Below are 19,721 nucleotides of genomic sequence, written 5' to 3' on the forward strand. Positions count from 1 at the left end.
ACACACACAAACATGTACATACATTCCCCTCAAATATTTCTGTAAGTTCCAAAGTACTTTTTGATGTAACTGTATTCCCTGTATTCTGACATTCTTGAAGCAGCCCTAGAGCAGTGCGTGATTAAAATTAGCAGTCTTTCAGTTCATGCAGAGAATAAAGTTATAAATTCTGAGGGTGATCTCATGTGCTCAGAATTATGTCTTTTAAGGTCAAGCTGACTCAAAATATGGAGACTATAACAGTTAAAAATGGTCTTTATCTTAATGCAATGAAGGATACTTTCATGTATATTGTAAATAGTGCTAGTTAAGCCAGTGCATTATTTATGCTATTTTCACTTTTTGATTTGGGAATATTATTATTCCCAACTTGGGAATATAACTGTAACTATTTGTAAAAATAAACATGAAGTAAATGATGGTAGTAGATTATGATCAGTCTTTTGACTTAGAGTAAAGGAAGCCCAGAGAAATATATTAGTCCTCTTAGGCACTTAATTTGGAGAAGGCAATGGCACCCCACTCCAGTACTCTTGTCTGGAAAATCCCACGGATGGAGGAACCTGGAAGGCTGCAGTCCATGGGGTCACTGAGGATCGGACACGACTGAGCGACTTCACTTTCACTTTTCACTTTCATGCATTGGAGAAGGCAATGGAAACCCACTCCAGTGTTCTTGCCTGGAGAATCCCAGGGACGGGGGAGCCTGGTGGGCTGCCATCTATAGGGCCGCACAGAGTCAGACACGACTGAAGCGACTTAGCAGCAGCAGCAACAGCAGGCACTTAATTTGTGAAATTTTTATATAGGATGAACTAAACAACTTCTGAAAAATGAAAAATAACTTCTGCTTCCTTAGTTTTTACACTTTCAGGGTCCAGGTCAGTGGCCACACAATGGGGAAGCTTGGAGGGGTGCTTTATTTACCTCCGCTATAACCAGCATCGGTCTCCCATCAGAATACATCAGAAGTGGAACACTGGTGTGTGCTACTCAAACTCTGCTCCAAAACAAGTCCCCAGGCTGCTTCTTCCAACAGATGCTGTTCCAAAGCTTCTCCTATCTTGACAGTCTAAAGACACCACTGGTCCTAAAATATCTGCTTATATCCTCCTGATAACCATAATTCTGCCTTTTATTAATAAGATTCTGTGTCATAGTTTGGACATAAGAGCTTGGAGGTGGGGAGCCCACGCATACAAAGAAAACATAAAACAAGCCATTCTGCACAAGGGACTCATTCGTACAGCGGTCCTGGCCCAGTGCCCTGCTCTGTGGTCTGAGTTGAGCCATGTCATTTATCCTGGGCCCCAGTTACTCAGCCTGTAGAATGAGAGACTTGGAAGGGCTGACCTCAGAAGTCTTTTGCAATGCTCGTTAAGCCAAGGCTTTTTTTTTTTTTAACCAAGGATTTCTCTGAATCTTGATTGCTACTGATCCTATCTACCTGGGTCCCTTTTTATTATCTTTAACCATTTTCCAGAGGATGTGAGAAACACTTACAGAGTCAGTTCAGTTGTTCAGTTGTGTCCAACGCTTTGCAACCCCATGGACTGCAGCACACCAGGCCTCCCTGTCCATCACCAACTCCCAGAGTTAATTCAAACTCATGTCCATTGAGTTGGTGATGCCATCCAACAATTCTCCTCCTGCCTTCAATCTTTCCCAGAATCAGGGGCGTTTCAAATGTAGGACAAGCATAGACAATGGAGCCTAGATGCAATACACGTCTGGCGAGTCCCCTGGCTTTGCATCCCCTCCTCTGGCCACCCCCTAATCAGAAGCTGTCTAGATGGAGGCAGCCTACAGAGCCGCACCTGCAGTAGAAGCTGGGTGATTCTAAGGACCAAACCACCTGGGCTTATCTCAAGTCTCATTTTTTTCCTTCCCTGACACATGCTCACAGGAAAAACAAAGGGAAATGTTTCTGAAGGAAAGTTCTTGGCTCTCTTTCTCTCTTCTCTTTTTTTCCTCACAAAAGGGACTTTTCTGGAGAAAGAGGGAAGGGAGAGCAAAACAAAAAAGCAAATGAAGTACTTGGAATAGTCTATGCCGGGACTCCCACTCAGGCTTGGAAAAGCCAGCTCTCCGTCAGCAGTAGTCCAGGTGCGGCAGCCACTTGGGGCGCTGGGGCCTCCCTGAGTCACGGCCCAGGGCCTGTGGGGGACAAGCCCCTGGTGACATTGCCCACAGGAAAGCAAGCCCCAGGTCAGCAAACTGCCAGCCCCCATAAGCAGATCTAATTATGATCGCTTACTTCAAAGAAGGATTTAACCCCAAGCAGATTTAGCAGGGTTGCTTCCAAAGGGCAGCAGGATTCCCGGGCCTGACCTTTGAGAAAATCCTAAAGGCTTCACTGCTCCAGGAATTCAGCAAAGCCAGTCACTGTGGCTGCTTCAGAACACAGAGAAATGCAGAGAATGCCACTTTAAGTTATCACAGTCCTCCTAGTGAGGGTGTCTAATTTAGCATAATGAGTGTCTGGTGAGCGTGGACCCACAGCATGTGCGCTGGCAATCAGTCGGTGGGGGGCAGCCTGGACAAGAACACTGACAGGAAAAAATATAAAGCACTGAAGTATAACCTATTGAGTCAAAAATACTATTTCAAAGCCATAGAGTAGTTGGATAAGCACGTACTTTTGGTGACATATCCCAGTAGTGCTCATCAATGTATTACTATGAAAAACAGCTTGAGGCATATAATTTTTAAATGCAATTTTGATTTTTAAAACTTTCTACACAGCACTTTTGCAGGAGGAAATGGCAACCCACTCCAGTATTCTTGCCTGAAGAATCCCATGGACAGAGGAGCTTGGGGGCTACAGTCTATGGGGTCACAAAGAGTCGGACCCGACTGAAGCAACTGAGCAAGTGCACGCACGACACTTTGTTCATGAGAGATCACTGTGTACTTGCTCTGGTAAAATGAAACAACTCAGATGGAGGGGTGGGGAATTGGGATTGTTTGTCTCGAATTGGTCAACATGAAGTTAGAAAATAAATACACTTGGGACAAGCTCACTGTATAATGACTATAAAAGTATTTTGCGAACTATAAAGCTCTCCATCAACTATTATTATTTCCATGATTCTCATAATACACAGAAATTAGGAAAAGAAAGAAAAAGAAGCAGCTAGGTAAGTACAGTCTCTCCATCCACATGCTTCATTTATATACAACCACTGTAGATGAATTCACCTCAGGCATTTAGCTTAGGTGGGAAATTGCAGAAAAAAGCAGACATATCTCATTCTAGACCAAATGGTTGATAAACAGACCAGAAAATAATTCACACAGCTGTTCTCTAAAATTATTAGATTTCAGATCTTTAAAAGAGATATCAAACAAGTTGCTACTGTTAGCTGACCACAGTCCAATACAAGACACCTAGATATACGTGATTTTACACCAACATTAAAATCTTGTTTTCACTACCTATGCTTGAGGTTGGAAAGTTCATAGAAGTTGAGGAGATGGAGTTTATTCTGGTTGGTTTCCCCAAAATATCAAATTAGACCATCTATTTATCCAAACATGGAGAAGGAAATGGCAACCCACTCCAGTGTTCTTGCCTGGAAAATCCCAGGGACAGGGGAGCCTCGTGGGCTACCGTCTATGGGGTTGCACAGAGTCGGACACGACTGAAGCGACTTAGCAGCAGCATTTATCCAAACAAGAAGCTGCTAAACTTGAGCCTCTAGGAACAGAAGACAGGCTTAAAACGGGGTGTGTGTGTGTGCGAGCACCTGCATGCGTGCACCAGGTTCCTCTGTCCATGGGATTTTCCAGGATTGGAAAATCCACTGCAAGAATGGAGTGGGTTGCAGTTTATTTCAGGGAGCTTCCCCACCTAGGGATGGAATCTGCATCCCTTGTGTCTCTTGCATTGGAAAGCTGACTTTTTACCAGCTACACCGTAAGAGGAGGGTATTACATGTACTACTTCAGCCTTTGCTCCCTCATCCATTTCTCCTCCCTCAAGGGATGTGCCGAGTCCGATAATGAGTAAATATTACCAATAACTTCCAAGAATTTTAACACAAACCTATTCTGTTTCAGGCTTTTAATTACTCTGTTATCAAAGTAACTTTTTCTACAAATAAACTAATATGGGAAGATCATATCTCCTTTTTGTAACTAAATAGACACAGCAAAGCTGGGACCGGTGAAGCTCTTTCCAAATGGCTCTTATTTGCAAGCCCTAAACACAGACTCGGACACGGTTGGTAACTCAAAGCATCACGATTCAGCGTTATTGGTTCAAAGATCGTGGAATTCACAGATGTAACCATTCAGCTGAAGGAAGGAAAAGAAAAAGAATAAGATAAAAAGAAGATGCTGAAAAAGCTGGATAGTATCAAAGCGTTTCTATTTGAAGTCTCTGCTTCAAACGTGGCAATCCCTGGTCTGAGAAAACTACCTACATATTTGAAGTCTGCTGCTGCTGCTAAGTCGAGTCAGTCGTGTCCCACTCCTAGCGACCCCATAGACTGCAGCCTACCAGGCTCCTCCATCCAAGGGATTTTCCATGCAAGAGTACTGGAGTGGGGTGCCATTGCCTTCTCCATATTTGACGTCTATGGGGTTGCAAAGAGTCGGACACGACTAAGCAACTAACACACATACACTGAATTTTTAAATTTGTTTTGTTTTACACTGAGTTTTTAAGAAGTATGCAACCCTGAGAAAGTTAAGCAGGTAATTCTAGTTAAGTAATTTATAACAACCAAATAGTAAGATTTTCCATAACCGTGTTAAGAATGAATAGGATTCATTTTATTAATAAATGGTTAAATTGAGTAATTTGTTTCTCCGAAGAAGTGGATTTTAACCCCAAAGAGGAAAAATAGATTATTTCTAACAAACGGCAATTAGTAGAGAGGCTTTTCAAACGGAGGTGCTTCGTTGATCAAGTTAAAATGGAAGCTCCCTGAGTATGGCTTTCTGGCTTTTCACATCAGTGTGTTGTCATACTTGTATGAACCCCCAACATGGTCACATTAATAGTTCCAGGCAAAGTCTGTCTCACTCTCTGCAAACCATTCAGAAGTTAGGAATTAGGCCCCAGGCAAGTGTCTCCGGAGTTCCTGGATGGAAATCTGACCCCTGGAGGGAAGTGGGCAGGATGAGAGCGCACCCCCCAACGAGCATGCGCAGTTACCTCTCCCGCTCCTGCTCCAGCAGGTTGGTGAAATCGTCGCTCTTGTTCATGTAGTCCGTGTGCTTGTGCTTCTCGTTCTCCAGCTCGTACACCGTGCGCCTGTGACACTTTTCAGCCAGAAGCAGCTGCTCTAGCATGCGCCGGTAGGTTTCCTTCTGCTTTTCCTCGAGTCTGTCCAGCTGAGTAAGCCAACATGGGAAAGAATGTAATATTTTATTTCATTTACTTATGACTCTAAATAATAATAATTTGTCTCTTGATTTATCAGGGCTTCCCTGGTGGCTCAGATGGTGAAGAATACGACTGCAAAGCGGGAGACCTGGGTTCAATCCCTGGGTTGGGAAGATCCCCTGGAGGAGGGCATGACAACCCACTCCATTATTCTTGCCTGGAGAATCCCATGGACAGAAGAGTCTGGTGGGCTGCAGTCCATGGGTTCACAAAGAGTGGGACATGACTGAGCAACTAAGCCCAGTGGTTTATTATCTGAAGGGGAGGGCATGGGGTCTGCTATTCTCTGCTTTCCCCCTGATTCCATCATGTTCTCTAGGTCAGCTGACTGTATGAACTAGGTGGTAAGGCTGTAGTAACTTCTGGCCTCTGACCTTTTTCTATGAACCTATGCGTGGTTCCTAAACAGACTTACTGTTTCGATGAGACAGCGCAAAGGCCTGTACTCAGAAAGAAAGAGAAGAGCATCCCACCTAATCTCACAAAAATAAAGAGCTCGGCAGGCACATATAACAAATTCCTCCCCTGGTAGAATGAAATTATCATTGCAACCCTTTTTTTTTTTTAAGGCCTGTAGTTAAGTGAATTTCTAGGAAAAGTATGTGAAGGACCCACAATCCTCTCCTTTTAAGAGATACTAAATATAGGGAGAGTCTCAGAATTTGTGGAGAGCACATATCTCAAACTAAGAGATCTTATCAAATATTTTTACAGGACGTTTTGTGCCTGTGTCTCTGGCCAGGCTATAAGATCTCTAAGGCACCATGCCTTGGTCATCTTTTTAGTTCCTGGTGCTTAACACAGAGCTTGGGACAACGTAAGTGTTCAGTAAATGTTTGTTGAATAGGACCCAATCTTACAGTATTGATAGTTCTCCATCCTACTCTCCTCTCCAAACCCTAGTGCAGGAGTTCACAACCCTCAGCACTAGTGACATTTATGGCCAATTAATTCTTATTTCCTGTGCACTGGAGGATGCTCAGCGGCATCCCTGGCCTGTGACCTCTAGATGCTGGTACTAAAACCTGCAGTTGTGACAAAGCTATCCACAAATGTTGTCAGATGTCACCTGAAGGGAAAGTCCCCATGCCCCTCCACCCCCCTGTTGAGAATCACTGCTCTGGGTGAATCAGACATATTTAGGATCCATTCTTTTTTTTTTTTAGCTGCACTGGATCTTTGTTGCTGAGGGCAGGCTCTCCCTAATTGTGGAAAGCAGGGGCTACTCTCTAATTGTGATGCTTGAGCTTCTCATTTTAGTGGCTTCTCTTGTTGGGGAGCATGGGCTCTAGAGCATGGGGCCAGTACTTGTGGCACACTGGCTTAGGTGCCCTGCCGCATGTGGTATCCTCCCGGACCAGGGATCGAACCTGTGACCCCTACATTGGCAGATGGATTCTTAACCACTGGATCACCAGGGAAGTCCTAGGATCCATTCTTAATCCCACAGCCAACTCCGTAAGACTCAGTGGAGTAGCTCCGTGGGGATCAGCTCCAGAGCTATTCTTTGGATGTTCCATGTTTGCCCTTCAGTCATAAGGAGGATCTGAGGTTCCCTCCACAATTGTATATATCCCTTCATTGTGAATGAATCATTTGTGGGGCCCAAAGCAAAAGAGATATTACCCCCATAATCCTCAGTGCCTTCTGATTAGACCTCCACCCCCTTGCCTAAGAGCAGGTGACAAACAGACTGGCGAAACCCAGGCGATCTGGTGGCCTGTCATGCCTGAGATCATCAGGGAGGCTAATTGTACTTTTATGTGTTCTGATACATTTCTGCAGTGTAAATGGGACAGTCTATACAAGAGACTTTCTCACTGAGACAGCTCCTATTACAAAATATTCTCCCCAAGCACTCTGCATCTCTCCACGAGTGTGATTTTTACCACATGCTATCGAATTTGTCAAGCATTGCTGGAACATCATCAGAAATGTAGAAGGAGCAACTCTTTCCCCTTTTTGATCCTTCTGACTTCATGAAGCTGAAACTCCAATACCTTGGACACCTGATGAGAAGAGCCGACTCACTGGAAAAGACTCTGATGCTGGCAAAGATTGAGGGCAACGAGGATAAAGTGGCAACGGAGGATGAGATGGTTGGATGGCATCATCGACTCGATAGACATGAGTTTGTGAACTCCAGGAGTTAGTGAAATACAGGGAAGCCTGGTGTGCCACAAGTCCATGGGGTTGCAAAGAGTCAGACACCACCAAGCGGCTGAACAACAACTTCGTTGTAAAGTAAGGCCTTCCCTCCTTTTGAGACTATTTGGAAGAACAGCTTCTACCTGTTTCTTGATACCCTGACCCACTCCTCCCTAATGAAGGAAGGGTGACATATTTGAAGGTTGTATTTGGGACAGGGAGCTGGGCATTAGAAGTCCAGCCTTTTCATTTCTTAGTTTTGACCCTGTCTACATAAAATGGTACTCTGTGCTCTGAGGGTCCAAACTCTCCCTCACTGCTCCCTCCAGAGTTTAGGAGAGAAGCTGATAGGAAACTGGTGGTGGTGATCTTTCTATTTATGTCAATACTAAAGTTAATCTTTCAAGTCATATGTCAGACTCCTGCAGTTATTCCTCCATCCTTTCAAAAGAGGAGAAGATGGGGGCGTTATTAATTGGATGGTTGACTGAAATATCCAGAGAGAGAGAGACACTGTCGGGGTATCTAGAGAAAAAACAGCGTATGCTGATATTAATTGCTCTGGGGCAGCCTAGGTGGGACCTCTCGGCCCTAGCTTAAATATGTTCTGTCCCTGTGGGCCCTTGGCTGTTCTGTTCTCAGCAGCTACCACGCTGGGGCTAGGCCCCTAAGTGGCTGGTGTCAGGGGCCACATTCACCTCACCTGCATCAGCTCTGCTCGACCTCAGTACTGACTGCATAATCAGGAAGATGGTCTTTTTTGTCCCTGAATGCCTATGGAAGGATGCTGAGACGCTGATGCGTACACTGCCTTTTCCACCCAGAACTGCAAACCTAGATTTTAAACCGCAAAGCTAGTAAATTCCTCTTTAGCAACAAAGCATTAGTGTATGAGGATTTAGCTTTCAGTTTTAAATTCTGGATGTAAGAACTGACATGGGTAGCAATAGAGCAGACTTGCCAGACCCTGTGACTCGTTACTTTGTTTGGAACGGCACGGAGCTCCTAGGAGAGAGCTGAGGTGGACTAACCTCCTATATCTGTGTGGCTTGTCCTGAGACTCTGAAGACCGCTCCCATAACTGTGAGCTCTGTAGATTCGTTAATAGTGTACACTGTGTCCCATGGCTTTTGGTTTTCAGGCTCCAAACGGTGGCTCAACCACAGAGGAACAGGAGTTCTTATTACTGAATAGTGAAAGTGAAATGGGCACCGATTCTTTTGGAAATGTAGCTTCCACTTGGATAGAGGTGGAAGGAAAATTGAATGAGATCATCATAGTACCTGAATCAAGTTGGTGGAGAAGTTCAGGGACTTGAGATGGGGAGAAATTTCAGTATGTTTCAGATGAAAGAATCACGATTTAGGAACTGATTTTTAGTCTATTATCAACATAGGGCTAAGGGGAAGAGTATTAAGGAATTTAGGAAGCGAGAAATCTACTTGAAATGGGAGGTCTTAAAAGACCAAAGTGTGTTTACACAGAAGGAAAATGGATCGAAATGCTCTGAAAGATAAAGCTATAGAAAAGGAGATATTTTAGTCCTTGGTGAATCACAGTGGGTGACAGAGGGAGAAGAGACTGGAGAGCCTAGAGAGCAGAGCAACATGACACCCCCCTCCACCAAAAAGAATAGATGAATCAGGATCCAGGAAACACTTGAGGAGCATACTGCAAAACTGCGAAGGTTCTTCATGAGATCACACAGCGCCCTTCTCTTGCAGACTGCAACAGCTATTCAGATTGGTTACATAAAATGTAGACAGACGTAAGAATTAAAACTTGAAAAGATCAGGGTAGGATATTTGAAACAATTTGGGGAGAGTCTCAGGGTGTCAGCTATCCCAGGGCTCTGAGTGAACATACACAAGAAACTTGAAGATGTCAATTTTGAGGGAAAGATGAAATGAAAGGGGAGTAGGGCAGGACAGCAGCAGATGTGTCCAAGCACAGGTGTGTTGTGGAAATCTCCTGAGGAGGGATCATCCAACTCAAGAAAGTAAAAGTAGACAAGATTTGTGTTGAACAAGGGTTCCTCTTGGCAGACTTGTCACTCCTTGGTTTTGCTTCTCTCATGGAGGGTGACCACACGATGCACAGTGTGGAAGGTAATATACAGAAAACAAATGTCTGAGTCTGAAAGCATCGGGTGTGTGTGTGTGTGTGTGTGCACACGCTCAGTTGCTCAGTTGTGTCTGACTCTTTTGCAACCCCTTTGACTGTAGCCTGCCAGTCTCCTCTGTCCATGGAATTTTCCAGACAAGAATGCTGAGGTGGGTTGCCATCTCCTATGCCAGGGGATCTTCCTGACCCAGGGATTGAACCCATGTCTCTTGAATCTCCTGCCTTGGCAGGTGGATTCTTCACCACTGGCGCCACCTGGGAAGCCTGAAACCACAGGGTAAGTAGAGGCAAAAAAAGATAAAAAGGAAAAAACTCTACAGCCCCTAAAATAGTGATGGAGGAAGAGGGGGACCATTTGAAAAACTAGTCAAAATGTTGAAGACAACAATACCAGTAAAACTCAGCTGAGCCTTCCTTCTGGAGAAAAGTTGTGACAAAAGGCAATACTTTTGTTGCCTTGAGTAGGACAAGTTACTTAAGAATTAGAAAGTTCAAACATAAGAGAGAAGGGAAGTTCTGAGGAATGGTCACCTGGGTACGGTATGGTTCCCACTTGGCAGTAAGGCAGGGAGGTTTCAGAAAGTCACCTGGGAGAAGGGGTGCTACCCCTGAAATAAGGGGGCAGTAAGAAAAACCACTGGTATGAGATGGGTTGCCTAGTTCTGGGCATTGTTAATGAAAAAAGCAAATGATTTCAGAGGTTTTAAACATTCAGGTGGGAAGACCTGGCATGTAGGATGTCACCACTCAAACATCCCTGAGCTTTGAAAAAAGAGAGATGTGTTTCAAGTGTCACTCAGGGCAAGGATAGTACATGCAAACAGATTCCTCCACCCCACCCAAGGTTCGCCATGCCCCACAATTATTAAGCTCTTGATGGTGGCAGACTCCATCTGATGGGGACAGCTTCCCCCACGCTGACTAGCATCCTGTCAGAGCTAAAGATTTTCTCTATCCATCCTCCTTTCCTCAGACATCCCCAAAATCTCTGCTTCAGTCTTGGTAAGAGTAACATGAGTTTGCGTTATGCTGAGTCCTGAGGTCAAGAAATCATTCCTCTTGAGATAAATTGACCTTGGAGCTGGGGCTTTTCTTGCATTTTTAATAATTTATGAATGCGAGATTGATACTATGGTAACTGCATGTGTCCTAATAATCTTTAGCCTCTTTGAATAAACAGAATAGAGGAGGTCAGGATATATTCATTCATCTTTGAAAATGCCTCAGATTAAAATCCCTCTGGCTAAGGCTAAGCAGAATAAGAATTTGGGAAGGAAAGAAACCAAAAGCTTAATTTCTTTGAAATTTTGCTTAAGAATTAAGAATTTTGATATCTTAGAATTTAATGTACAAGGAAGTTCTGGGGGATTTAATATTCTCTGTTTAATTTCTCCCCAGATACCTGGCAAGGGGGGGAATCTACCATGTTGGGTTCACTGCTTAACCTTTAATGGGTTCTGTTGGATGACCTAGTTGGGCCTAATTTGGTATGAAAAGTAGAATGAGCAGTGGTTTTTGGCTTGAGGTACAGCATGACTTCTGGGCTTCCCAGGTGGCCCTAGCCGTAAAGAACCCACCTGCTAATGCAGGAGACATAAGAGACACAGGTTCGATCCCTGGGTTGGGAAGGTCCCTTTGAGGAGGGCATGGCAACCCTCTCCAATATTCTTGCCTGGAGAATACCATGGACAGAGGAACATGATGGGTTACAGTCCATAGGTTCACAAAGAGTCAGACAGGACTGAATTAACATGAATGCATGCAGATACAGCATGACTTCTAGGAACAAAAGCTAGACTATCTGCTCATAGTCCCAGGAGGTAATGGAACAGTGACATATGAGATTCTTGCATCATGAACTTGGAAGCAACTCCCTTGCTCCTGAGTAGCAAGAACTTGATTATAAAGCCCAAAGGGTTAAGAAACCAAAAATCTATAAATGGTAGGGGAATCTTTTCTCCTTGCAGCATCCTCTTTCTCTCGTTTTTGCCAGTGTTGGGAAAAGTAGCTTCTGTTTTTCCCTCTTCCTCATCATTCACTCCTCCCCAGGGAAGAACAATGCTTCAGACTGTTGAGCGGGGAAGGAACCAAGAAGCATCATCATGTGGGCGGGAGGCAGTGATTCTGGGTGTGTGTGCTCTGAAGACCTACCTCTCCCGTTAGGGGTCATTCCAAGCTCTAACTTGGGAGAAAAGAATTAAGATGCCCAAATGATGCTCTTTAACCAAGCCGAGTTCTTCAATCCAGGTGGTTATAATAACAATATAAAATTGATCTTTCCCCTGTGTCTTTTACTCCTCACATCCCTCCAAGTTGGGAACTGATAAAGAGTGTGAGCAATTATCACCCTCAGCTCCCAGCAAATACTGATATTTGTTGAGTAGCTATTATGTTCCAGAAACTATGTTAAAAGTTTTCCAGGCATTGCTTCATTTAGTTCTTGCAAGTCCATGAGACGTACACGTGACAGAGAACCCCAAAGCTTAAAGAGCGGAAGTGACCTGCACAAGCCAGGGATTATCTCAGATGTGAAATTGGATCCAGCCAGTTGACTCTATCCTATCATAATATGCATGCGTGCTAACTCACTTCAGGTGTGTCTGACTCTTTGCGACCCTATGAACTATAGCCTGCCAGGCTCCTCTGCCCATGGGATTCCCCAGGCAAGAATATGGAGTGGGTTGCCATGCCCTCCTCCAGGGGATCTTCCCGACCCAGGGATCGAACACACATCTCTTATGTCTCCTGCATTGGCAGGTGGGTTCTTTACATCTAGCACCACCTGGGAAGCCCATCCTATCATATAATTCTCTCTTATTGTTTAGAGAAAAGATGAGAACAGAACTCCAGTTCATTCTTGTTGCAGAAATTACAAAATTGTGGAGCCATCAATCTGTTGTGAATACGTTCTAAAGCAGATCTTTCTGAGATCTGTCAAACTAAGTTGCTGCAAAGGCTTGTCTTAAGTTAAATTACAACAACTTGCTTCATACTTTCATTTCTGTGTTCATTATTAATTTATAATACTAATTTCACACCTATGATTTTTTTTACATGAATTCCAAAGGGTCAGTATGTCTAGATCCATCAACTGGTTCTCTGATTCTACATCCAAATCCAACTTTGATGTGAGAGGATTTTTAACATGTACTTTTAACATTATGAGTAATTAACAGCAAGAGTTTCTAATACAGTCCTGTATAAAAATGATTAAATATTGTCCTATTAGATTCCCTGCTCTAAACCTTCCATTGGGATTTTGCCTCAACTTTTATGTTTTAGCCACTCACATGAGACCATTTAAATTATGACCAAGTCTTTTATAAGACATAAAAACCAAGTGGCTTTATAACCATAAATATCAATAATAAAAATCAATTAGTTTTAGGCTACCAGTTTGATAATAATCTGAAAATGCAATGCTAAAACCCATAAGCACCTCAAAATTTTATACATATCACCTGTAAAAGAATAAAAAACTGAAGAGCAGGTAACTATCATAACCACATGAGAAATATATTTTGGGCTTTAAGTACATTTAAGAAAATACTTCTACAATTCTTATCAGTGAACTGTATCCACAATAATTCATGAATTATTAAATTATACTTTAATTCTAGATTGAAATTAGTCACTGAGTTAGTCACTCAGTCTTGTCCGACTCTTTGTAACCCCATGGACTATAACCCACTAGATTCCTCTGTCCATGGTATTCTCCAGGCAAGAATACTGGAGTGGGTTGCCATTCCCTTCTGCAGGGGATCTTCCTCACCCAGGGGTCAAACCCAAGTATCCTGCATTGCAGGCAGATTCTTTACCATCTGAGCCACCAGGGAATAGGGCATCTTAAATAAATGTTTGCCTTTGAAAGGAAATGTTGAAGTGTGTCAAATGGAAGGATGCAGAGACCTCCCTTTGAGGCTCCCTGCTGGGGGACTTGTAGGGGTAAGTTTTTACCTCTGAGATGGGTTTCTCATACACATCTTCTCCTATGGACTTCTCCTGGGCCAGGATGGCGTCTCGGTGCAGGACCCGGAGCACTTTCTCTGGCTCCGCAGACCCGTAATGAGCCTCCAGAACCTCAGGCTTAGTTTTCTCCGTCTTCAGCATGTGGATCACATCTTCCCTGGCCTGTGATGGAAAGCACAGCAAGGTCAAACGGTTGACAACATGTATCCTTTGCCGGGCTCACAAAATCAACACGGAGTTTATTGAATATATCCCGTGTCTCGTCACGGTTATTGGCAAATCCACTGGGTGCTTTTTTGTTTTTTTTTTTTTTTTTTTACCAAAAGCAGATTGGCAAGCAGATACTCTGCTTTAGGTTGCTAGGAAGCAGGCATGCAGAGAAAAGGGTTTGTGCTAATATTAACTACATAAAAATTGCTGTAAGTAGAAATGATTCTGAGAAGGGGGAGGACTGCTCCTAGGGGTACTTAGCCCATTTCAGTGCTCATGAGGTCAACGACGATGTAAAGTTTTCTATTTATGCCCTCAATGTAGTACTCAAATCTGGCTTAAAATAAAACCCTGCTCTCTCCCCTTCTGGTTTTCACTCCATGTGTAATTAACAAAAAAAACCTTTATTAGCGATTTCCTGTTTCCCATCAAGTGATCCATCTTGCACAGTAACACATGGTCGGCAGCTCACATGATGCTGGGTGGGGCTTCTCAATTTAATGTATTCCCACTTGAAGGTGAAAAAAATTTGTTTTTATAATACCAAAAGCATTTTGTATTGGGCTATAGTCGATTAACAATGTTGTCGTTTCAGGTGAACAGCAGAGACTCAGCCATACATAAACATGTATATGAAATTTAACTCCTGTGATATCCAGACTGCCAGTCAGAGGAGTCAGGTTGATGGAATGGGAGTTGTTCTTTTGTTTTTTTAGCAAAATTTTAGTGTCTTGTTCACGCTCTTGAGAAAACCACATGATTATAGGCTTTCAGTCCTATTGACTGTGGTCCGCATCACATAATACAAATATATGTGAATATATTTCCTACTGATGAGGACTGATGAACTTTGTAGCTATGATGGAACTGACATTTACTAAACGTACTCCCATTTGGTCGTATACTTGTTTTTCCAGTAAAGGTGATGGGTACGAAGTACCCTGACTTCATCCCAGCTTGTACCAAAGAACAAACTGGTGGCAACAGAATTTCAGTCTGTGACAGTGGAGGAGATTTTTTCCCCTATGTGATGCTAATAGTGGGTTTTAAATCATAAACCTGGCTCATTATCACAGCATTCTAAAGAAAGGAGCTAACTCTTATCTCTGAGACAGGACCCCTAGTATAAAGTTTGTCTTTCATGAGATTTCTTGCTTTTATTGCTTTTTCGTAGTCTCTGAATTCATCTAATTCCAAATGGCCAAAGATGAATTTATTACAGAAACGTCAATAGACTGGAATTTGCAGATTTTCCCCATATTGTTTCTGCCACATATACATGTGTTCTTTTAAGACAAAAATGGAAAATATTAATTTTGAAGAAACCAGTGGTTTGGGATTAGTGAGAAAGTGTAAGTCAGAAAATAGTTTAATGGAAAGGCAATGTGTTTCCGTGCAGGGCAAAAGGACAAAGCACAGACACAGCGTCAGGCTAGCTATGCAGCGTTTTTTGCCAATTAGAAAGAGGTGCCTGCTTCTTCCAGGAGTCACAGCTCTGAGTCAGGGTGCAGCCTGCCTAGCGTGAAAAGTGGACTCCTACCGAGTCCTTTGCCAGGCACCCCTGTACAAGGCCCAGCTCCACATCTGTGTATGGTGATCTTGTCCTGAAGGAGTCCAAGGTATGTCCATTGTTATCAGACAGTGTAAACAAAGAGCTTTACAACTGTAAATAGGTAGCTATTTTAGTTTAAAAGTTTAAGCTATCTGGTTCAAAAATATGTAAATATTATTGGTATGTTTCTTTTTAACCAAATCTTTCGAATTCTCTTAGAAGAAAACAACTGATAGGAAACACCCATTTCTTCTCTCCCTAAAAAATGTGCTTATGCTTGAACTGTATTGATTGTGATATACTACATATACCACACATTTCATTCTGAGTTCAGTTACCCTAGACACCAATTACCAAAGGAAAAGAGGTCATGGTTATGTAACACTGTGCATTATATATTTAGAATCACATTATTCATCAGGAACTAAAAGCTTTTTAATTGCTGTAATAATAATCATGGAAGGAATATACATGTTGCCTATAAATCACTGTTATTTAAAATGGTTTAATATGGTAAATCAGTCATTCATAATTCACTAATTAAACCATGGTATCTGTTTCATCAGTGAAATAATGAAGATGTGATCACAATAAATATTTTTTATTACTTTAAACATGACTCAATAATTGAATCATGATTCAATTAAATAAAACCACTTTACATCTCTGCTTTGAGAGTCTTGTTAATTTTTGTAGAAAGGAATGAAATTCAAAGTGTAAGAAAGTTCCTGTTGTTGAACATGACTGTTTTCACATGGAAGTTTTACCACAAGCAAGCAGTTAAAGTCTTAGGGTTCTGGGAAGCTGTTAAATAAACCACTGTATTTAAAGATGTAAAACAACCAGAGGGAGAAATACTTTGAAGAGAGTTTAAGAAAGGAGAGAGAAGGAGATCAGAGGGAGAAGAGACAATGAAAATGTTTAGCTGACTTAGCCATGATGATGGGGAATGAATAGAAGATTAGGGTATAGAAACAGGCACAGAGGGATCCCATCCTTTCTTCCATCCTACATAGTAACCCTTCCTGCCAAGGGAGGCCTACAGAGTCCAAGAACGAAGATGGCCATGCTGAATTGAAACCGCACTCCAGGGAACAACAGGTTGTCTCAACTGGCTGCATAAAGAGCTGAGCCAAAACATTTGAGGGCAGCAGAGAGCCGCTCTGCAAAGCCCAAGGCCAACAGGTGAATGTGTGATTCATTCACCAAGTGAAAGGTGGGTCTCTGGACTTTGGGGCTTCCCCAGTGGCTTAGCTGTAAAGAATCCACCTGCAAGTCAGGAGCTGCAGGAGGTGTGAGTTCGATCCCTGGGTCGGAAAGATCCCTGGAGGACGGCATGGCAACCCACTCCAGTATTCTTGCCTGGAAAATCCCATGGACAGAGGAGCCTGGTGAGTCCATTGGGTCGCAAAGAACTGGACATGACTGAAGCGGCTTAGCATGCACACACACTGTGGACTTTGCTGTCAAAGTAGGGAGGGAGGCAACAGAATAAGACACAGGAGAGGTGGAGCCCACACAGGTGACATAGTTCAAAAGAGGGCTGAATCCAGTCATCCCTTCAATAAATATTTGTGCACATTCAGTATTGGAGATATAATTGCACTCTGAGGCATTGCACTCTAGAGGGAAACCACAAAAACAATTGAAAGACATTTACATTATAACACGGTAAGCCTTAGGACGGAGGAGATATCAAAGACTAAGAACTTCAGAAGAGTCTTTATGACTTGAATCTGAGCTGAGAGGAGGCTTCCTGGAGAAAGTGACATGAAATCTCACATGAGTACTTCAGCTGGATAAAGACAGGTGGAGCTAGGGTAAGACTGTTCTTGGCCAAGGGAAGCCTGTAGGCAAAGGTCAAACTGAATGGATTTAGATGCCTGCGCTGAGGCCACAGGAGGCTAGAGTGATAAACAAGGGACAAGTCATGAAAAGCCTGTAAACCAGACAGTGAGTGTGCGTTTTATCATGAAATAGCAAGAAACCTTGGACTTTCTTTTTGTTTGTTTGTTTTGTTTGGGCTGAGCTGGGTCTTCATTGCTGTGCCCAGGCTTTCTCTAGTTGCAGTGAGACTAGTCTAGAGACTAGACTACGGGGGCTACTCTGCGGTTGTGGTGTGCAGGCTTCTCACTACGGTGGCTTCTTTTGTTGCGGAACGCAGACTCCAGGTGCATGGGCTTCAGTCGTTGCAGCTTGCAGGCTCAGTAATTGAGGCTCACGTGCTCTAGAGCGTGGGCTCAGTGGTTATGGTGCATGGGCTGTTGCTCCTCAGCTTGTGGAATCTTCCCAGGGCAGGGATTGAACCCGTGTCCCCTGCATTGGCAGGCACATTCTTATCCACTGGGCCACCAGGAAAGTCTGAGCCTTGGAATTTCTGAGCCACAGAATTGTGACATGGTCAGATTGGTGTGATAGAAAGCTCATTCCCTGTGTTAAAAACGCACAGATTCTGAATCAGCATGTCTAATGGTGCGATCCAGGAACTGTGATTAATGCAAAGCTGCACTGAGACATCACTGTGTTCATGTGCTTGAGCGTGTTCAACTCTTTGTGACCCCCATGGACTAGAGCCCACCAGAGTCCTCACTGTGTGCATGAGTGCTAAGTCGCTTAAGTCATGCACAACTCTTTGCGACACTGTGGACAGTAGCCTGCCAGGCTCCTCTGTCCCAGGGATTATCCAGACAAGAATATGGGAGTGGGTTGTCATGCCCTTCTCCAGGGGACCTTCCCAACCCAGGGGATCAAACCTAAGTGTCTTTATATCTCCTGCATTGGCTGACAGCTTCTTTACCACTAGCCCCACCTGGAAAGACCAGGCTCCTCACTACTTTAGGTCAATTCAACACCAAAAGCACTTAAATTATCTGCTATGTTAGCTCAAGCCCCCCAGCAGGACCATCTGATTCCCAAGGATGTGCTTGCCCCAGAGGTTTCTCCTATTCTCATTGGGTCTTCAATCTCACTGATCTTCACCAAGGAATTGAGGAGGGTTGCAGGGAACTGGTGAAAGTATTTGCTACCTCTGTGCAAATGAAGGTGACCAACTCTCTCATTTTGGGACTAAGAAGAACAAAATCCCACAAAACTGGACTTTGGCAAATCAGGACAGTCCCAGGCAAACTGGGATGAGTTGGTTATGCAAGGGCAAACAGGGAGTGGACAGGAGATTGGATATTCCAAAATGTTCCTACATCTTGCAGGGCAGCCATGATGGACTTACTCTACTCAAGAACTGAATTTCACTGACAGTGTTTCCAGAACTTAGCTTTCTTCAAAGGCACAGTTCCAATGTTGATGACTGTGCCTGGTGACAACTTTAACTATGTTTTAAACTTGTGGGATTTTTTAATCTTTGGGAAAATCCATGATGAGTGAGAGACAATATTTAGTGTTTATGCCCATGTGACAAAGCCATTCCGCACTTCTAAATGGGTACATGTCTAACTCTGGGAGGATGGGGAATCAAGATGAGCCACTGAACTTCAAATTCAACACGGTGCCTCCTCTTGAAGCTCTCAGATTAGTTAAAGACTTGGGGTGGGTGGTAAGTAGTTTAAAACTCTTTCAGAACATTGATACAATATTAATATTGACTTGAATGTTTAGGGCAAAACAGAAGACTTAGAAAACATTTGCTTGAGGTGAACAGCTTGGGACAGCTTCTTAGATGGTGCCACCATGATCCCCAGCATGATGGTCCACTTACTTAAGTTGAGAGGGAACACAGCCAGGTAGGAAGTTTGAGATGCCTGCTCCTAACTGCTGACATTGCACACCTCAAACAAGCCATGCCCTGCTAAGAGCGGTTGACCTTGAGTGGGGGATATATTTTGAAGACAGAATAAATTTATTTCTATGCTTCTCTGGAAGAAACAGAATGTCACCGTTTTTAAAAACTATCACTTTTTCATATATTTAATTTGCTACCTAAATATGAATATGAATATCACTGCATTGAGCTAAGGGACCCTAGGAAAGATGGTCCTGGAAGACTAACATATACCCATTCTGTAAATACTTTCCCATTCTGGGAACTCAACTCAATGTTCTGTATCTATTTAAATAAGGTAATTTATTAGTTTACTTGGCCTCCTTGTCTCTTAGGCTGTGAGCTGCTTTGAGGTCAGGGACTATGTCTACAATGTCTACTAAAAGAGTGCCTGCCTGCATGATAGCAACTCAGTAAATATTTGTTAAAAGAAAGAAAATTAAAATTAATTGATGTAAAGTCAGAGAGGCATAAACTGACACTGAAAAGCTCAGAACAACCTTAACTAGCCTTGTTTAAAAGATCTAAACAATTACATTTTTCAACTT

The 19,721-nt window shown here is 43.1% G+C and overlaps 1 protein-coding gene across 3 annotated transcripts in view; it reads right to left on the minus strand.

Annotated features, from left to right (window-relative positions):
• FILIP1 (filamin A interacting protein 1) overlaps positions 1-19,721 on the minus strand; it is a 223,944-nt gene that overhangs the window by 63,005 nt on the left and 141,218 nt on the right. For all 3 annotated transcript variants that reach the window (XM_005902814.3, XM_070376210.1, XM_014480470.2), the window contains 2 exons: positions 13,625-13,798; positions 5,165-5,343 (listed from right to left, as the gene is read on the minus strand). In XM_005902814.3, the coding sequence (XP_005902876.1) occupies positions 5,165-5,343; positions 13,625-13,798 (353 nt within the window). The remainder of the gene's footprint in view (positions 1-5,164; positions 5,344-13,624; positions 13,799-19,721) is intronic.

Source organism: Bos mutus, chromosome 9 (genome assembly GCF_027580195.1).
Source record: "Bos mutus isolate GX-2022 chromosome 9, NWIPB_WYAK_1.1, whole genome shotgun sequence".
NCBI classification, from domain to species: Eukaryota; Metazoa; Chordata; class Mammalia; order Artiodactyla; family Bovidae; genus Bos; species Bos mutus.